A 19,942-nucleotide genomic window follows, 5' to 3' on the forward strand; every position below is an offset into this window, starting at 1 on the left:
TTGTACACTGATCCCTTCCCAGTGCAATGTTATTATCCCCATTCTTCATTAGCAGATATCTGACATCTCAGGAAATACCAATTCACATACTTACTGAGAGGCTGCTGAAATATTAAAAAAGTAAGAGGTGATTGTTTGCTCATTGTAATACAATTTGAGTCTTGACACTGTGTGTTCTGTTTCTCCTACAGGAACTTGAGGCTTGAAATAGAAATGAAAGCCCACAACTCAACCACAGTGACAGAGTTTATCCTCCTGGGCCTCTCCGATGTTCCAGAAATGCAGACCACACTATTCGCTCTATTCTTGGCACTGTACCTGCTCGGGGTGCTGGGCAATGGTACCATAATCCCACTCATTACTGTTAGCTCCCAACTTCACACACCTATGTACTTCCTCATTGGGAACCTATCGCTGATTGACCTCTGCCTCATGACAGTCATTGTCCCTAAGCTTTTGATCAACATACTCTCAGAACAGAAGACCATCTCATTTGTCAATTGCATGATCCAGTTGTTCATCTTTCTTTTATTTACTGGGATGGAGTGCATCCTGCTTGGATTGATGGCTTATGACCGCTACGTCGCCATCTGCAACCCTTTGAATTACTTCATGGTCATGAACAGGAGTGTGTTTGCTCTCTTGTTGGTCGGCTGCTGGATGACTGCTCTCTTGAACTCCCTTCTGCACAGCGTGGCAGTAGCATTGCTCTCCTTCTGCAGCTTGAACAAAATCGAGCAGTTCTTCTGTGACATCCCACCACTGCTAAAGCTCTCCTGCTCCGACACCACCACCAACGAGCTCCTGCTCTTAGTTGAAGCTTCAGCCATTGGTATGATCTGCATTCTTTCCATAGTTGTTTCTTATGTCAACATCATTGCTGCCATCTTGAGGATGCGCTCTAGTGAGGGGAGACATAAGGCCTTCTCCACCTGCTCCTCCCACCTCATCACTGTTACTCTGTACTATGGCACTCTTGTTTTTACCTACATCCGCCCTACATCCGCCTACTCGCTCGAAAAAGACAAGGTTGTGACCGTAATGTACACTGTTGTCACCCCAATGCTGAATCCTTTCATCTACAGCCTGAGAAACAAGCAGGTGAAAGAGGCTTTGAGAAAGGCCATTGGCAGATCTCCTTCTCAATAGAAAGAAACATCTCTTTTTTACTTGTGCACCTATGCATAATTTCAGACTCTAACACATTATTTATTATATCTGACTTTTGCATTTCTCCCTCTGAAACAAAATCATATGCAATCCCTTTACATGTCAAACCACTCTTTCGCACAGGCTACTCTAGGAGAGTAGATCCAAAGTATACGATTTATTGCACTTTCCATGAGATGGCATGCTGGCTGTCTCAAAGTGAGAAGTTTCGACCGACTGCTGTCTCTTCTCCAAGGCCATACTTGAATTACTTTTCTTGTGTGACTGAGAGACACCTCTCCACACAGGTGACTCTGTCAATAATAAACCATACTCTTTAATTCTATGTAAAGGTTCTAGGTTAACTCTTTATATCCATGTTTTGCTTATAGAAATAAGCATTGACAGGTCCAGATTGGCTGTCTTTTTAAGTGTATGTGTTTTGTATTATTTTAGAGTATTGTTTTGAGCGGAGATTGGATCAGTGTGTGCTTTGGAATGGATTTTTTAAACCAGTGTCTGAGTAGGTTTGATACATATGTTTTTTATATGTTGGGTTGTATGTTTCTTCTGGAGAGATATTTAAATGGGTGTATTACTGTTTTAAAGTGAGAATGTTAGCATCTGCCAATGGTTCCATCATATGGGCAGGTGCAAAAAAAGCTGAGCACAGGAATGAAAGCTGTGGCATTCACTGCGCTTTGTAAATAATTATAACATAAGAAAACAAATGATGGTCTCTATTCTATGGGGCATTGACACCACTTTGCTATATGTTGCAAGCTCGCATTACCCATCGAGGTCCATCCTCACATAACATCTGCTCCTTTGTGCAGTGCATAGATAGACCAGGCTCGACTAGCCTCTGGTACCATCTGGAAGTATGAAAATCTGAAATGAGTGTGCTGTTCCCTTAGTTAATCAACTCGACACTGGTGTTGGTACTACACATCTGATACTAGAGGCACACAAAGCTAGGCACAGGGACATTCTCGACTGTTTGAGCAAAAGATCTCTGGCAAGGAGCCCCCTTGTAGATGCCCGCTGGGCATTGCAGTGTCCAGCCAGTGAGGAGCACGGCCTGAGGATGAAGCATGCCGCTACGATGGGTGAGGGCCTGCACATCCTATGAAGGATCACTCTAGTGTCAGGCAAGTAGGACCAACACCAAGGAAATAGCACACTCATTTCAGATTTTCAGCAAAGGAAGAGGGGACATATGCTGGATGGTCTAATACTCTTCATAACACTACTCTTGTTTTTTGGACATCTGGAAGAATGCCTTGAAATATCATGGCATACTGACACCACTAGATCTACTTCTAATCTCAAAGATGGAATTTGATGTCCATGTCACATCTATCCTACTACCTAAAGCAGGAAAAAATGTATTCTGTCATGTAATGACACCTGAACCCAGGAATTATAGAAAGCAAGTTATTTACACACCTGTGTCAAGTAAAACTTGCCTACTTGCTCATTTACCTCTAGTGAATGCTACATTACCATAGTGATGGTATACAACACAACTCATCTTGGTGAAGGGGGAGTGGTGTGCTGTTTGAGACCCCTCTGCGAGGAGGAGTCTTTGGGTTCTTTCCCTGTACTGCATTTCTCTGGTACACCCCCACATACTCGTGAGTTGTGAGGAGATGTGCGAGTGGTAACTAATAGATCTGCTCTGGATAAGGTCAACAATAGGTTGGTCTTATGTAAGGAGTGTTCAGTCTGTCTGTACTGGCCCTGTAGTACCAAATGACCATTCAAGGCTGCAGAGTATGTGGGAGGGCAGTCGCTGCATTTCTAGATACTTTTTACTAACAAACATTGATAAATTGATCAGTGCGCACGGGTCGTAGCTGGGGTTCAATGCTTTGGGGGCAAAACTAAAACATAAAAGGGGCATGGGGTTTGGACAGGGTTGTCCGCTCGGCACACAATATCCTTTAAAAAGTGTCGCAATATTGTAAGATTTTATAGAACATAATATTTTGTTTGTGCTTATAATAATCTATCTTTAAATCCGTTTGTTGTAAATGGTGTCTTTTAAAGCACAGTGTGCGAGGAACATTCGGAAGTTTCTGCAAAAGTGTATCAGATGCTGATGGAGAAAACTGAACAGAACACAAATGTAACTATACATATTGCTGTGTGACCTTTCTTGAGACGCCTTTGAAGAAATGTGTGGCAAATGCTGCATTTTTAGTTACATTTTACTAACAGACTGGTAATAATTGAGGCTCTTATTTATGAGGGCTTGCACCGCCGTTGCATCACATTTTTTGTGACACTACAGCGGCGTAAACAATGCGCCACACTGCGTCCGATTTACATAGTGACACGTCTAGGCAGATGCGTCACTTTGTAAAGCCCTGCTCTAGATTATACCTGCGCCAGTTATAATGTGTGCAGGGTGAGCGTTTCCATGTAAAAAAGAGATTTCACTGCACCACTTCTACGACTAGACGACATCACAATACTTACGCCTGCTTCAATCAGGCAAAAGAAGTGATGCTGGGCTTTTCACATGGGAATTGTACATGTTCAATGACACATTGCCGGAATTGTGTCTGTTATCGGACACACCCCTGCAATGCATCATTATTGCTCCAGCAGATCCGTCAGGATTCCTGATGTATCTGTTGAATCCTTGCATTATGGACTACTCAAATCGATGGTGGCGCAAGGATGGTCCAATGAAAAGTGACAGATCACTGTTTTACCCCAGAGATGCGCCACTTTTCATAAATGAGGCTTCAAATGGGATTTAAAGGGAGTTATAAACACTATGATACGTAGTTATGAGTACAGAGAAGTGGTGTCAGTGGTTAATTTGCAAAGCTGGCACTATTAAATATGGGTGCATTGAACACACAGGTTGCATTAGGGTTTAATCCACCTAGTGTATGAAAAAGGGCCCCATGTAAATGTTAGGTGCTCCTAGAACAGGGAAATAACTCATGAAAAAAGCAGCATTTCTAGGTAGCAAATAATTTAAATTTATAGGTTTAAATCAACATAGGAATCTGATCTATTGAAACAGTGTACTCTCACAAAAAAAAAATATATAGATCTTTTTATTAATTTTAAATAAAAGTCTGGCTATGTGTACATAGATATACTTCAGACAGGTCACATAAGACATGAACAAAACAACATAAAGCAATCAAAATGACAAATCGTGATACATAAAATCAATACTTAACAATATATACAATACAACACATAATGGCTTGAAAAACAGTAAAAGATGTTTTTTTCAGTAGAGTGATGTAATCCACCTAATGCTGTTATCTCGCTTGTGCAGGGGCCTGTTTTCTTCTTTTGTGATGGTTTTTCTGTCTTTCTCTTCCTCCTTCTTAACCTTTTCTGTGTTTTCCCCCTCTTACTATTGAAAAATGTCTGATGAGGAAAAATAAGTGCTGATCCCCAAATATTAGCGCCTCAAATCCCCCCACCCCCCTCCACCAGCAACTACCTGCTCAAATTAAGCACTGGTGGTTGAAGTAAAAGTCATGGTTCAACTGTCAGTGAGCACTGGCTTCTGCAGGTGAGACCTCGATGTAACAGTCAACAGAGCAGGTGGACAAAGTAGGCAGAGGGGTTGTGGGAGCATGGACACACAACTCAGGAAGTGTAGAGAATGTGGCGACGAGCCAACTTCCGCCAGTCACAATAACAAGAACTCACTAGGCAGCCACCCAGTAATCACTCCTGGGCCATAGAGCAAGTGCTTCATTTGTGCACATGGTTGCAGAAAGTTTTGGGGCTCCAGACATATTTTCCATTGTCAGTCTTTGACCGAGCCCAAAAGAGACAAAAGCAGAAAATGGGAGAATGTCGGAGGTAGAGAAAAATAGGAAATCAGTGACAAAGGGGAAAAGTTGAGGACGAAACCAACCTACAACTAAAGAAAGGGAAAGGGAGTGTATGGTGGTGGAAGAAAGCAGCATGAGTTGGAATCAAAACTAGACAGCCTTACTTTTCAGCAACCTCTACTTCAGTAGTGCTGGTTATGGATTCCTAAGCAAAGTGTCAAGGAGCTTCGCTTATTATTATTATTATTATTTTATTATTATTATTTATTTACAAATTAATTACTAATTGGACCCTACAGTCACTCACGGTAAGTGGAGATGATACATTTTTGGGGTCAGGACCCTCAGTACTGGTCTCTATCTCTCTCTTCCTCTATGTGGCTCCCTGCACACTCTTTCCAAAATTACTGGGCAGGTGGTAAGCAGTACAATTCCTACGATGATAAAAGCTCACCTAATGAGGGAAAAAGCTCCCCTCTTCTTCTCCACATGCAACAAGCCTAACCTGACTGAAGCCCCCTCCCCTTTGTTTACAATGACAGCAGAAGGCATGTGTCCTTCTCCAAGTGCTGCCAACTGAAGAAAGTGTATTCTGGGAACTCACATTGGCTGTGGCAGGGGCTAGGGTTATTTTTGAAAGGGTTGATTGGACATCTTGTCTAGAAGCTGATAGGCTGCCCTATTTATGGCAGGTATAAAGGTAAGGACGTATTGTTGATGAGTAGCTTTTGCCAACATTGTGCCCACAAGTGTTAAGTTGGGGACACAGGCTTGCATGTTAATATGTTGATGATCTAGGTGTCTGTTGTATCCTGGCCTGTCTCTCAGGCCTAGTCTTTGCCTTCACAGATTAGTTAGTGCCCCTGTGCCCTTTTGTCTAACTCCCAGCGGCCTTAGGTAGTGTTCCATCCCTGTGTCTGAGACCCTATGTCTCTGTTTCTTCATCTCCTAAGGTCAGTGTTACACTGTTAGTAAGTCAGTGTCAGTCACAATGTCTTTCTATCAAAGCCCGGCTATCATTGTCCAGTTTTCATTGTCCTAATGCCCACATGTGTCTCTTTGCCAATGTCAGTGTTATTGTCCCAGTGCCTATATCCCCATATCAATATCACCATTCCAATATAATTTTTCCCTGGTGAATTTACCTATTATAGGGTCAGTGTATCCCTGTAGATATGACTTTGTCCCAATAGCAGTGATGGAATTCCCAAAGTCTGTGCTAGTGATCCAGTGGCAGTATTGATAGCCCTGTGTTGCTAGCCCAATGAATTATCTTATCTATGCTCTTTTGTCAGGGTACCAGTGTCACTGTCCCTGTGTCAATGTGCCTCCTATCGGTAATCATGTGCAGGAGTTCATGCCCCAGTGTCTGTGTGCACCTTCCTAGTTTCCCTACGTCAGTCACAGAAGCCGGCTCATCAAAATCCTTGGGGTAGCGGAATCAACATTAAGTGCCCTCTGAATACCTGATGTCATCACATGAAGTGACATCATATGATCTTAGACCCTGCTTATACCATTTGAAGAAATGTCATGTTATCTTTAACCTTATTCGCAGTACAGGAAGTGACTTTGCTGAAGCTAGAAATAACTACAATAAGTAATAATGAAAAAAAGCATACTAAAGTAGGTAAATGTACATTTTAGTAACCATCTATGTGCTAAGTAGGTTGCTGTCATGGTATAACAGGGGCCCCAACATGTAAAGCCATCATAGATTAGGGATAATCCCATTATAGGCCAGCTACAGACACCATGGGGCATATTATCAAGCAGCAGCGATAATTATCGCTGGACGCTGTTAGTGTGAGATTTATTATCGCCGGCTATCGCTGGAAATTATGTTATGTTATGTTATGTTATAAAAGCTTGTATAGCGCGCAGCTACCTCCAACGGAAGTGTCCAGGCGCTGTAACTAATCATGAGGACCTGAACTGAGAAAGGAGCTGTGATCAGTAGGAGGAGAATTAATGCATAGGAAAAAGCCAGGTTTTCAAGGCCTTTCTGAAAACATTTTCTTTCTCCAGTGCTCTGAGATCCTTCGGCATAGAATTCCAGATGGTAGGTGCCCGGACAGAAAAAGACCGACCACCCATTCTGACCTTTCTAAATTTAGGTACCTTAAGAAGGTTCAAATTATTGGATCTTAGAGATCTATTTTGTGCGTATCTTTGAATTCTAGCCCTAAGATATGGAGGGCCGGTATTATGCAAGGCGCGATGGGTTAATACCATCGCCTTGAAAATCACTCTTTTCCTCATAGGTAACCAGTGTAAACTGGCCAGATGAGGAGAAATACTATGGCGGACAGGAATATTTCTGATTAATCTAGCTGCTGCATTTTGAATTAGCTGGAGCCTGTTTATCAGATAGTCTGGAAGTCCAATAAATAGACTGTTTGCGTAATCCAAACGTGAAGTAATGGTGGCATGTACCACCGTTTGACGACAATCTACAGGCAGAAAGTAAAGAAGACGGCGTAACATTCTAAGTTTCCAAACTGCGGAGAGCTGAGCAATGTGATCCTTTCCTGAAAGCCATGCTAGCGCTGTATTAACAACGCATTGCGCAATGGCGATAATTTTCCAGCGATAGCGGTGTTTTCCATGGAACATCGCTGGTTTTTCAGTGATGTTCCATGGAAAACGGCGATAACCTTGCTGATACCCTGTGGTCGTATCAGCATAATCCACCCCCAATGGTAAGTATAGCTAAGTCAGGATTTTAGCAGACGTTAGTTTTTGGCGAAAACCACGGTTTTCGAAAAAACTAACGTCTGCTAAAAGCCTGAGGGCCACCTTGTAAATATCGCAAAGGCCCGTCAGCGATATTTTACAATGCAGTTTCACGTGGCACGCCTACCTTGCATCTCATTAGCGATGCAAGGCTAGGCGGAAAGAAGCCGGGCGCTAAGGCAAAGAAACACGCGCTGGCGTGTTCTTGCTAATAGAGCGATAAAATTATAGCCGCTTTTCGCCTGAAAACAGACGCAAAAGCGGCGATAATTTTATTGCGGCCCCTTGATAATATGCCCCCATATTCCTAAACATAGCTTCAAATGCCCAGTCAAAGCCATCATTGGCTACCCATCAGACCCATCATTTGGCAGGGACCGCCACATTATGCATAGACATAGCAGCAAATACATGCGTAAATCTTTAAAAGCCTAGACAGAATCTCTTCATGTGAAGGTAAATCTAATATATGCTCTTGCAAAACCTCATATGTAGGCCTAGGTGGAATTTCAATTATGGCAGACTAAAAGGAATTTTGGTAATTCCGCATTACTCTGTGATGCATAATTACTGATAATAACGAACATTTGGCCTCTTGCATAATTAGAAGTAATTTGAGGGAATAAACATCCTACCACAAGAGCACGTTTAGCAAATGAAGCTTAATCCCCACCTCTACTCATATGAACTGATGCATCACCTATGAATGCTAACAATTATATCCAACACAGGTCCAGGAGAGTTTGATCCCAGCCCAGTTTTCAGGATATCTATTGGCTCTGCAAATATTTTGCATTTAGATGAATTCATTGTAAATTTATGTTATGTTGCAATCATAAAAATCTGGTATGGATCAAATTTGCTTGGATCTGTGTTAGACCGCACTGATATGCACTTATTTTGTTAGCCGTGTGTATAACGCATAACACAGATTGAATTGTGCTTTTGACTTTAATAATACATGTCCCGCAACAGAATATATTTCTTTAGTTTAAGAGTTTGTACCTAGCCACTTCCACGCACACACCCAAGTACCTCTCATGTGTGCACCTATAGTTACACACCTCTAGCTTGAACGCACCTAGCTCTCCGGTTCCTGCATTTACTAAGCTATATATCATATATGTACTTCCCCTTCTTACGTTTATCCCCACAGAACATGTCCATAGCCTTATCTCAACTATCTGCATCACCTATATGTGTGTAGATTCTTCTCTCAGGTTTAAAGCATGTCCATTTTAACTGTGTGTGACTGTGCTTATCACTGCACCCACTTAACACCATTCACCTATGTGCAAATAAAACTCCCTCACCTATAGATGTGGGGTTCCCATTAGGGCATCTTTCTTTCTCCTTTGAGCGCCTTACCCATCACCAGTTTGCACAGAGCCACACACAGCTACTCAGACTTATTTGGGACATATCAAGTAAGTTTTTCACGGTCACACAATCCCTCTCATGTAGCTCCTTACATCCTTTGTGCACATAACCCTACAGCCACGTGGATAAACATATTTTCTGTTCACCTCAGTGCACCTAATCTCCATTCATGAGCGGGCATTTAGCCCTTCTTACCTGTGTGCTTATGGCTCCTGCTGACCTGTAAGCACTAATCCCTCTGTGACCACATGCAGCTAACCTCAATCATCAATGTGCACCTCATTTTTAGATTTCGCTTGTACATCGCTTGCGCTCTGCTTGTGAAATCTATTGTTTTTAATATAAATCTTAAAAGGGACTTACATCCCGCCCGCTCACCTTCCTGGCTTTTTTTTGGTTCCTGTGCTTGCCACTGCCTCTTCCTCCATTTCTATTGCTGTAGCATATTCCTGCATTTACCAATGCTTGCTCCTTGTCTGCTTCTCTTATCAGTTTCCCGTAAGCAAACTACTGTTAACATCCCTTTGGTGGAATTTTTTTTTCATAAAGTTTTGCCTCTTTCTGCTTTTTTGGCTTGCGTGATACTGTCAATTAAATTAGCAGATTTACATAGCCAATTTATCACCAGGAGAGATCTAGTCCCAAATTAGGATGTCAGTCGGAGTCCACTCAGACCGACATCTCTGCGGTGTCAGAACTGGCTGACCTCGGGTTGGTGGGCCGAAACTGCAATTATGATTTAACCGCACATGGTGTGGATGCAGACTCCTATTTCCCAATGGGAGCTTGTACAGCGGTCGGAAACTGGAGGCAGCATAAGCTCCCATAGAGAAATGGGAGTCACTGCAAATCCCTGCACCATATGGCAGGTACTCCTCATAGAGGGGCAGCATATGTGCCCCCTCTGCCCCCAACTGGAAGCCACAGAAGAAATGGGGACCTGCTAGAGGTCCCAAAGTCGCTTTCTGACAGGCTTTCCATGTCAAAATGCCCGACATGGAAAGCCTGTTTGAAACCTACATCATAATCCCAACAACGTAAACGCCGTCCGTAAAGGATTATTTTCGGTTTCCAACTGGCCGACAGGCTCCTTGAGCCAATTGGAAGCCAGCCATATTGACCAGCCAGTTTGATTCCGACTGCCATAATCTTAATACGTCAGTTGGAATTCAAACCAAGGATGTCAGTCGGTAAGCCTTTAATGAGGGGGCGGAGGCTCAAAACAGACATTCGAATTAGGGCCTAAGTGATTTGCCCAGTATCACAGGATGTTTTCCTGCGAAACTCAAACCAGGATCCCCAGCACTTGAGTCAGCAGCTCCACCTGTGATACTTGTTAGGGACCTCTTACCTTCATCCCGGACGGTGATTGATAAAAACAGCTTATTAGTCATCACATAAGCGAAACCTATGCATTACCAATGCCTGTTTTACCTGCAACTAGTTCCATCTCAGCTGCATACATATAGCCCTGGACTCACCTGTACCCACTTAGCCTTTGCTTACCTATGTGCACAGATCTACCTCAAACCTTTGTGTGTTGATTGGTCTTATATGCCCATCTCCCTAATCTGTTTGTATCTCCAGTTTCGACCTTGAACACTCTGCCACCACCCTTAACTATATACCCACATCCAAACACATGTTTGTCACCTGGTCACTGGTGTCTGCCCTAACGTCTAATCGGCGGGGCCCCCGAACGCTGGGGGTGAGATGAGGGGGATTAAGGGGTAAATAATAAATTAAAGCACTTACCTGCTGCTGCCACCTTCGGTGCTCCCCCCCCTGATGCTGGGCACACTGCACAGGCTCCCAGGAGTCAGTCAAGCCACTGCTCTGTACTAGTAATACCAGCATGAGAGCAGCGCCATGATTGGCCTGAGCTGGCAGACTTGACCTACGCTCAAGCACAGGTAGCCTGTGCCATTCTGCCACCTGGCTGTGCAAGGCAGCTGGGTTGGAGAAATGCAAGTGTGCATGTCAGATTGGCCGTCCTCAGACGGCCAGCCAAAGCGACATACATGCACACTTATAGTGCACACTACTCCACCTCCCTCTGCAGTTGAGTGACACCCCGTCAGGATGGCCCCGCCACCATCCTAATGCTGGCAATTCGCTCAGTAAGAAAAATAAAATGATAATAAAGAAGTTTTAATATCAGTCCATTTTACAGTGGGGCTTTTCTTCTCCGCCACAATGGAGGAGCAGCCCCTGCACATGGTCACAGTCAGAGACCAATTGTTCTTACCACACACCTTTTATTAACACAAACACAGCCAAACACACATTCCTAGAACACAAATACAGATGTACATACCTTAATTACACAACTAGTCCGACAGGTCTGGACACACATTTTGAAGAAAACAGCGAGGCACACTTTCCAAACACACATTTGTTACACACTCTGTCAAGATGCTACTTCTAACACAGGCACAGTAAAACATGTACTCCAAACACACACAGAAGACACATATAAAGGGTTACAAGCAGCAAGGCAGGAGTCACAAGCTGAAGTCTAAAGTTCACAGCTGCAACCCCCGGCGACCTCTAAATGATATCCCCTGTGTCTGTGATGGTGCTTTATTGCCAGCAACCCACTGTCAGTGCTTACCTGCTCGTGTGACACATCACTTCCTAGAGTATGTGTCTATATCAATATGTTGTAGCATTCCTGTGTCAGTGTTTCAGTGCTAGTGTAAATGTCTCAACATTAATGTTTGCGTGGATATCTCAGTGATCCTAGGTTAGTGTCAACAGTGGTAGTGCCTATCTGCGTGTATTGGTCTGTTTGTCCCACTGACATACAGCGTTTTGGACCTGCCTCCACGTTATGATGCAGGCGGTCCTACCCTAAAATCTCATAGGACAGACTGCCACCTCTGACACGATCTACGGATCCCATTGGGGCAGCAGTCGGAATCATGATCCTGAATGGAAGCGATGCCTGCCAAGGCGCTGTCGTCAGGATCACAATGTCCCTTTCCGAATGCCTTTTTATGGTGGTCCCACTGCCATGAATAGGTAGATGGAAACAGACTCTGGGGGCCCCAAGTAGGGACCCTGTCCTCCGTGTGCCACTGCTAAGTGGCCAGGGGCCAAATGATTCCTGACACACGTTGCATGGATGTTTGTAAATCTCCTTTTTCTACTGCGGCTTGTGCTGTAGCCCTTTTCCTGGCTTCAGCACAAGCCGCATGCTCTTTCGACTGCCATCGTAATGTGCCCCATACTCTTTTCTTATGTAATATTAAAGTTGAGGATGAGCTAGGCTGCCCAATAAGCAATTTTATGTTTGAAAAACTGAATCCACGAAGGGCAGGGGCGGAGAAATTGATGACGAACCCCAGTTTGCCACAGCAGATGATGTGATGGGGAAGAGTCATGCTCAAAGATCTCTGCATGGAGAGCAAGAAGGCTGGACACCCCTCCTCCATGTGAACCCTCCTCCTTCCAGCTTTATAGAGGTGCAGAGCATGTAGCCTGGCTGCCTGGCAAAGAGACCTTTATTGTGAATGACCGGAAACTGAAAAACTGGAGATGGGCAACAGAGACCGTACAAGAGTGGATTTGGTGAGGAGCTACAGTTAAAAACACACAGGTAGTAAGGAACAACTCTGTCTACTCCCAACTCATAAAAGTGGAGGAAAGGTAAATGAAATACCAACAGTGAGTGAAGATTCTGAGGTCAAAAATAAAACAGATATAACAAATACTTTCAATTTGACATGTTAACCAAGACAACAAATTCAATCAATCAATCATGGAATTTATATCGCACACTACTCACCCGGAAGGGTCTCAAGGCGCTTGGGGGAGGGGGTCTGCTACTGCTCGAACAGCCAGGTCTTGAGCTGTTTCCTGAAGGCGAGGTGGTCCTGGGTCAGCCGCAGGTGGACGGGCAGGGAGTTCCATGTCTTAGCCGCCAGGTAGGAGAAGGATCTTCCTCCGGCGGTGGCTCTCTGGATGCGAGGGACGACGGCGAGGGCGAGGTTCGCGGATCGTAGCTGTCGGGTGGGCGTGTAGAAGGTCAGGCGGTCGTTGAGGTACCTTGGGCCCAGGTCGTGGAGGGATTTGTGTGCGTGGGTGAGGAGTCTGAACGTGATCCTCTTGTTGACAGGGAGCCAGTGCAGGTCTCTCAGGTGGCTCGAGATGTGGCTGCGTCGGGGGGCGTCCAGGATGAGACGGGCGGAGGCGTTCTGGATACGCTGAAGTCTTTTCTGAAGCTTGGCTGTTGTACCGGCGTAGAGGATGTTTCCGTAGTCTAGTCTGCTGGTGACGAGGGCCTGGGTGACAGTCTTCCTGGTCTCGGTCGGGATCCATCTGAAGATCTTGCGGAGCATGCGGAGGTTGTGGAAGCAAGATGAGGAGACGGCGTTGACTTGTCTGGTCATCGATAGGGAGGAGTCCAGGATGACGCCCAAGTTGCGTGCGTGTATGAAGCAGTAAAAATACTTTAAGTGGCCAGGCGCCTGAGAGTTTTTCTTATAGTCTTGCTTGACAGCACAGCTGTTGCCAGACAATTATGTGAGCATTATTAAAGAGATTGGGTTTTGTCTCTGCCCACATGTTGGGAGTCAGGAGTATATGGTTTGACTGGGCAGAAATTGTGTGCTTCTGCCCAATCAAAATGTTATCCTCAACACAGCTGGGATCATTTTGCTTATTTATCCAGCTGGCTGAGCTTGAACTTTCAGGGGCACACACATGATATTGTAATGCTGTAAAAGTGTTTTAGATAACTAGATTATTTATGGTGTTTGTCTATCTCTGGCAGCAGCACAGATGGGAGGTGGGCAGAAAATTAACCTATGTGGACTTGACAGTGCAAACCTCATCTGGTTTTTCAACATACACTATTATTGTTCTAAAGCTCTTTCTTTGCTTCAACATAAATATATATTCATTCCCATGATATTAACTTGTAATGCTTTACATTACCATACAATATTCATTTAAAGACAGACCATTTGGCATTCCTAATGCTTAGTTAAAAATGATAAAAGGCAGAAAAAACAAACATGACACATCTATACTAAATAAACTTAAAGAGGCCCAAAAAGAAAGGGGGGAAAAGATGCTCCCAATGAGGAACATCGGTTAAGGCAAATAAAGGACCTGTATGAAACAGACAATACACATCTAACTGAAAGGCACTGGAAGGGGTTGTGAAGAGCATAAAGTACAACATCACATGGAGGGCTACTGATAATTACGTTCACACTATGGAAACTTCTAACCCCCTCACCCCATATGCATACTAAGCATTACACTTAATAAGAAGTAAATTTCCACCTTCAAATTGGGAAAAGGACATAGCCCGGTAACAGCCCTATTCTGTCCTACACCAGATGCATGTCACACACTATAATGTATTACATGAAACTAAGAAACTGCTACCACTAACAACAGCAACAGCCTGCCCTCAAAACCAAACTGAATACTCAGAAACATTTATCACAATGTTAGAATACCATGCAAGAAATGTAATAGTATGAAACCCTTGTGACAGCTCCTCTTCACAAAGGTAGATGGGGAAGTGAGAAAATGCCCCTTACTGCATGGTCACTCCTATTTCTTTGCTGAATTGTATTGCTGCTCTTTCTGGGACAATGTTTTCCTGGGCCTAGTGTGGGTGCTTCTGACCCCTAAATGAAGAATCTGGCTAATCCCTGATTGTCTTATTTATCTTTAATATTAGGCCACAGTATATGGTGTAGAAACTGCAGCCAGGGCATGTAAAGTTAAATGTCACTAATGGACTGCCGCACTTATTATGCAATTCTATTGTGAAAAGGAGAGCATTACCTCAGGCCTAACCTTGTAGGCCTTGTACTACATAAGGCGACGTGCTTGGTATTTAAAAGTGGGATGTGTATACAATTTGTGTTACCATGTCCCTACAGTGAAAAAGTCCTAACAACTATTTTAAGTCCTAGCTGTCCTATGTAGAAAACCAGATTACAGAATAAAATACTAGTGCTGCTAACTCAGGAATGGGATAAGCCAGAAAAACAATTGAACAACTACTTTTTATTAGTTCTTAATGATTCGAATCAATGGTGAAGTCAGATTTTTAATGAATACTAAGGGAAAAATACTTTGTAAAAGTTACCCTTTACCTGTATAAATTGCAATAGCCTAAATAGCATAAGCCGCTGCCAGCTCCCAGCATGTGATCAAGCTCAGGAATAGGTGTGCAATACCTCACAGGATCAAACAATAGGCTGCCCTGAATGGGCATAGATAATTCCTCTGAACCACACAGAATAATAGACATTAGCCATCCTGTACATACTACACTGTCAAAGCCTGCTTAACAGTTGTATATGTAACAAGTCCACATGTAACACTTGAGGGGCACTTGAAAGGGAGAGAACAGGATGCCAAAACAATTCATGTGTGGTCCATGTCTGGCTGCTGATGGGTCTTGCTTTTGTCCTACCAGACATCTGTCTCTGAAATTGTTGTGATTACAGTGCCTGCTTCAAACAGGATTGTACTATTAGTTGTGGGAGGACACTGATGATTTCCATTTGACACTCTCACATACACCCTCAGTACTCAGAGCCAACGTTTAGTGTGGCTGAAGACCTTCACCATGCTGAAAATACCCTGGCATTTTGTGCCTGTTTGCAGCAAAGCAAACATGAATCATTGTGGGTAGGGGTGACCCATTGGTTAGGGAGCTTATCCCTCATTCCCTTTTTAGATTGCAACACTATATCTAGCACAATTCTTAAAACATGGATGGACACTGATGGGCAATATCTTTGCCAACATAATAATGACTGGGTCATATTGAGAAACATACCAGAAGATCACAGGATCCTGGGCATATGGGACTCACCAACCTCTTAGACAAAGAATACACCTGCTTATCATTTGCACATGGTACACCAGTGGTATACTATCTCTAAAACATTGCCTTCCCATGCACATGCAACTTTATGATTTTGGAAATTTCCCTTTTGGCCGCACACACATCCAACCCACATTGGAATGGAGAATTGGTCTACCAATGAGGGTATCAAGAAGGAGGAACATATCCCATTTTAAACTCTTTGAGGTCACGGACAATATATTGAAGACAACAAAGGTTTTGTTGACTCTCCACAAACCCTATGAGCAGCCAAAAATGCAACAACTAGGGGTAAGTCATGAGGGATGCAGCCATTGCACATAAAAAAAGAAAAACAAATTGAAATAGTAAGGGGAATTTAAAACATAGCGACAAATATATGTGACAAACCCCAGTATTGCCAATTGGAGGAAATTAGACATGTCAAAACCGGTCCTCTATACACTCCATACCTCTAAGGTGGAATATGTATTTAACCATCCTAAAACCTTACACTATGATCAATCGGAAAAAAGCGGGTAGACTATTGGTGGTCCAAATGAGACCAAGAGACGTGACAGTAACTATCCTGGCTGCACATAAAGACAATGGAAAACTATCATGCTTCCCTCACAAGGTAGCAGACACTTTTGTAATCTATTACAAAAACCTCTATAAATCAAAATCCATAAATGATCTTGAGGTTGAAGAGCAGTTCTTTAAGAAACTTCCAATTCCAAAATGAACACCAGACAGGAGAGTCATACTAGGAGTGGTGATATCAAATTAGGAGATATTGAAAGTCATATCAGATTTTCCAGATAATATAGGACCACATGAAGATGGATTCCCGTGCATAATGTATAGATGGTGCAAAGAGGATATAATAAACATATAACACAAGGGTTATAGAAAAGCAGAAAAAAAGTATCCCTTAGGGCCATATTCAACAAATCATTGATTTATGTACTCCTCAAATCAAGTAGGGGTCCACTTCACTCCATCAGTTATCATCCTTGATATTTATTTAAGGCTGATATAAAAAATCGATGAAATACACAAATAATCAATCTCAGGTAGGCATTGTACCAGGAAGATCATCTAGGAAACATATGCACACCCAAGCCCACCCTCTTTGGCTCTCTAAAGACCTACCAAAAGAAATTACAGCATTATTGTTAGACGGCGACCTCAGAGGAGCCCGGGAGGGAGTCCTGACTACCCTGAGACCCACCCTCGTAGTATCGTAGCCGGGCACTGGCGGGAGACTCCCCAGGAGGAGGAATCTCACAACTAGGATCGTACTGGTAGTACCACACAACACAGAGTGACCACACTGGGTTTTCTCAGAAAGTAAGCTTTATCGAGTAGGTTATCACGGCAAATATGTACAAGGTGAGCACGGGCCCGAGAGTCTCGGAAAGGTAGGGGGTAGCGGGACAGTCTTTGCAAGGTTCCAAGCAGGGAGGTATCCGGCGCACAGCTCACAATCCTCGAGCTGGGGAAATGCGCGGTCGTAGTCGGGGTCCGGCGGGACCGTGAGAGTCTGGGGGAGCCGCGAGTCACTCAGCAGGCTCCGGCACAGGCTCGGAGGTCTTACGATCTTTAAGGAGCCGCGAGTCACTCAGCAGGCTCAGGCACAGGTTCGGAGGTCTTACGATCTTCAAGGAGCCGCGAGTCACTCAGCAGGGCTCAGGTACAAGTTCGGAGGTCTTACGATCTTCAAGGAGCCGCGAGTCACTCAGCAGGCTCAGGCGCAGGTTTGGAGGCTTTACGATCTTCAAGGAGCCGCGAGTCACTCAGCAGGCTTCGGTCGGTTCAGTTCCAGGGGCCGCGACCACGTCAGCAGGCTCTCGTTGTTCCAGCGTCGAATCTGCCGGACAGACCCAGAGCACCCCTTGTTATAGGTCGACCCCTCTTTGATGTCCGGAGTCTGTGCAGGCAGGGGTCTTGTCACCTGGGGGTCGCTTGTCGGGATTTCCTGCTATAGTCTTTTGATCCTTTCAGGGCCGGGTCGGGAGGAGTCCCAGACCCCCAGCAGGCACGGAGCCAGCCCTCAGGGAGGCCGGAGGGCCGATCGAAACCCATCGTCCCAGGGGGGTTCAGAGGTGCGATAGAAACTGCTCCTCCCTCTCTCATCCCCTGGAAGCGTGAGGTCCTCCAGCCGGAGTGGCGCCTCTGGGCCCGGGTCGTGCCGGGGCCGGGCGGCCATTTTGGTGCATGAAGTGGGCACGCGGGCCCGGGGTGGCCGAAAGGAGAGAGGCCATGGACGGGGACGTCCGGGTCGGTGCGTGTGTCTTGGTGGGGAGGTTCGGCGGGGCCGTGTGCTTGGGCTGCAGGTACCAGGTTTCGGTGGTGCGGGGGCACGGAGGGCCATTCTACGAGGCCGGGTCCAACACGCGTCCCCCCCAGCTGAAAGCCGGAGAGAACTGCCCATCATCTTGGGGGGTTCTCTTCGCTGAAGCGGAAGAACCTGGAGAGGCCGTCAGCGTTGGCGTGGTCCGTACCTGGGCGGTGTTCGACGGTGAAATCCATTCCTTGGAGGGAGATTGACCACCGCAGTAGCTTGGGGTTTTCTCCTCGCATCTGCATGAGCCATCGCAAGGGCCGATGGTCAGTTTGGACTCTGAAATGGGTGCCGAACAGGTAGGGTCGTAGTTTTTTGAGTGCCCAGACCACGGCAAAGGCTTCGCGCTCTATGGTGCTCCACCTCTGTTCTCGGGGCAGCAGCCGCCGACTGAGGAAGGCGACGGGCTGGTCTAGGCCTTGGTCATTCACTTGGGACAGGACGGCCCCAATGCCATGCTCGGAGGCATCGGTCTGGACTACGAACTCCTTGGCGTAGTCGGGAGCCTGGAGGACGGGGGCAGTGCACATGGCCTTTTTTAGAGCATCGAAAGCTTCCTGGCAGGCGGCCGTCCACTGCACCTTCTTTGGCTGTTTTTTAGACGTGAGTTAAGTGAGGGGGCCGACAAGGCTGCCATACCCCCGAATGAATCTGCGGTAGTAGCCCGTGAGTCCCAGAAAGGCTCGGACCTCCGTTTGGGTGATGGGGGGTTCCCAGGCCAGGATGGCGTCGATCTTTGGTTGTAGAGGGGCGACCTGGCCACTCCCGACCTGGTGCCCCAGGTAGACTACGGATCCTTGCCCTATCTGGCACTTGCTGGCTTTTACTGTGAGGCCTGCCTGGCGCAGGGCGGTTAGCACTCTCCGGAGGTGCTGGAGGTGCCCACTCCACTCTGAACTGAAGACAGCGATGTCGTCCAGATATGCCGCGCTGAACTGTTCTAGCCCGGCCAGGACCCTATTCACCAGTCGCTGGAAAGTGGCCGGGGCATTTTTCATCCCGAAGGGCATCACGCGGAAGCGGTAGTGCCCATCGGGGGTGGAGAAAGCGGACCGCTCCTTGGCCCCTTCGGTGAGCGCAATCTGCCAGTATCCGCAGGTGAGGTCGAAAGTGCTGAGGAACCGGGCTGCCCCTAGTCGGTCAATGAGTTCGTCGGCTCGGGGAATGGGGTGGGCATCGGCTCGGGTAATGTCATTGAGCCCCCGGTAATCCACGCAGAATCGGAGCTCAGGGGCGACACCGGGGGCCGCTGCCTTCGGGACCAGGACCACGGGGCTGGCCCAGGGACTGTCAGAGGGCTCGATCACCCCCAGGGCCAACATCTTCGAGACTTCATCTTGAATGCAGGACCGGACCCGGTCAGGAACCCGGTAGGCCCGGTGTCTCACCGGCGGGCTGTCCCCGGTGTCCACGTCATGAACGCACCAGTTGGTGACCCGGGGGGTCAGAGAGAAGAGATCGGCAAATTGTCTTAGGAGCTGGCGGCAGTCCGCTTGTTGCTGGTCAGTGAGGGCTGGGGAGAGGTTCACCCCCTCCACGGAGCCATCCTGCTCCTTGACGCACAGGAGGTCCGGGAGGGGATCCGACTCATCTTCGGCCCCGTCATCGGTGGCCAGCAGGAGGCTCAGTTCTGTCCGCACAAAGTGAGGCTTGAGGCGGTTCACGTGCAGG

General features: G+C 45.9%; 1 protein-coding gene across 1 annotated transcript; it reads left to right on the plus strand.

Annotated features, from left to right (window-relative positions):
- Positions 1–213: 213 nt before the first annotated feature.
- Positions 214–1,149, plus strand: LOC146796982 (olfactory receptor 5V1-like). Its single transcript, XM_085631485.1, has one exon. It carries the CDS (start codon positions 214–216, stop codon positions 1,147–1,149), a length of 936 nt encoding a protein of 311 aa, XP_085487611.1.
- The last annotated feature ends 18,793 nt before the right edge of the window (positions 1,150–19,942 follow it).

Source organism: Triturus cristatus, chromosome 10 (genome assembly GCF_964204655.1).
Source record: "Triturus cristatus chromosome 10, aTriCri1.1, whole genome shotgun sequence".
Lineage (NCBI taxonomy): Eukaryota > Metazoa > Chordata > Amphibia > Caudata > Salamandridae > Triturus > Triturus cristatus.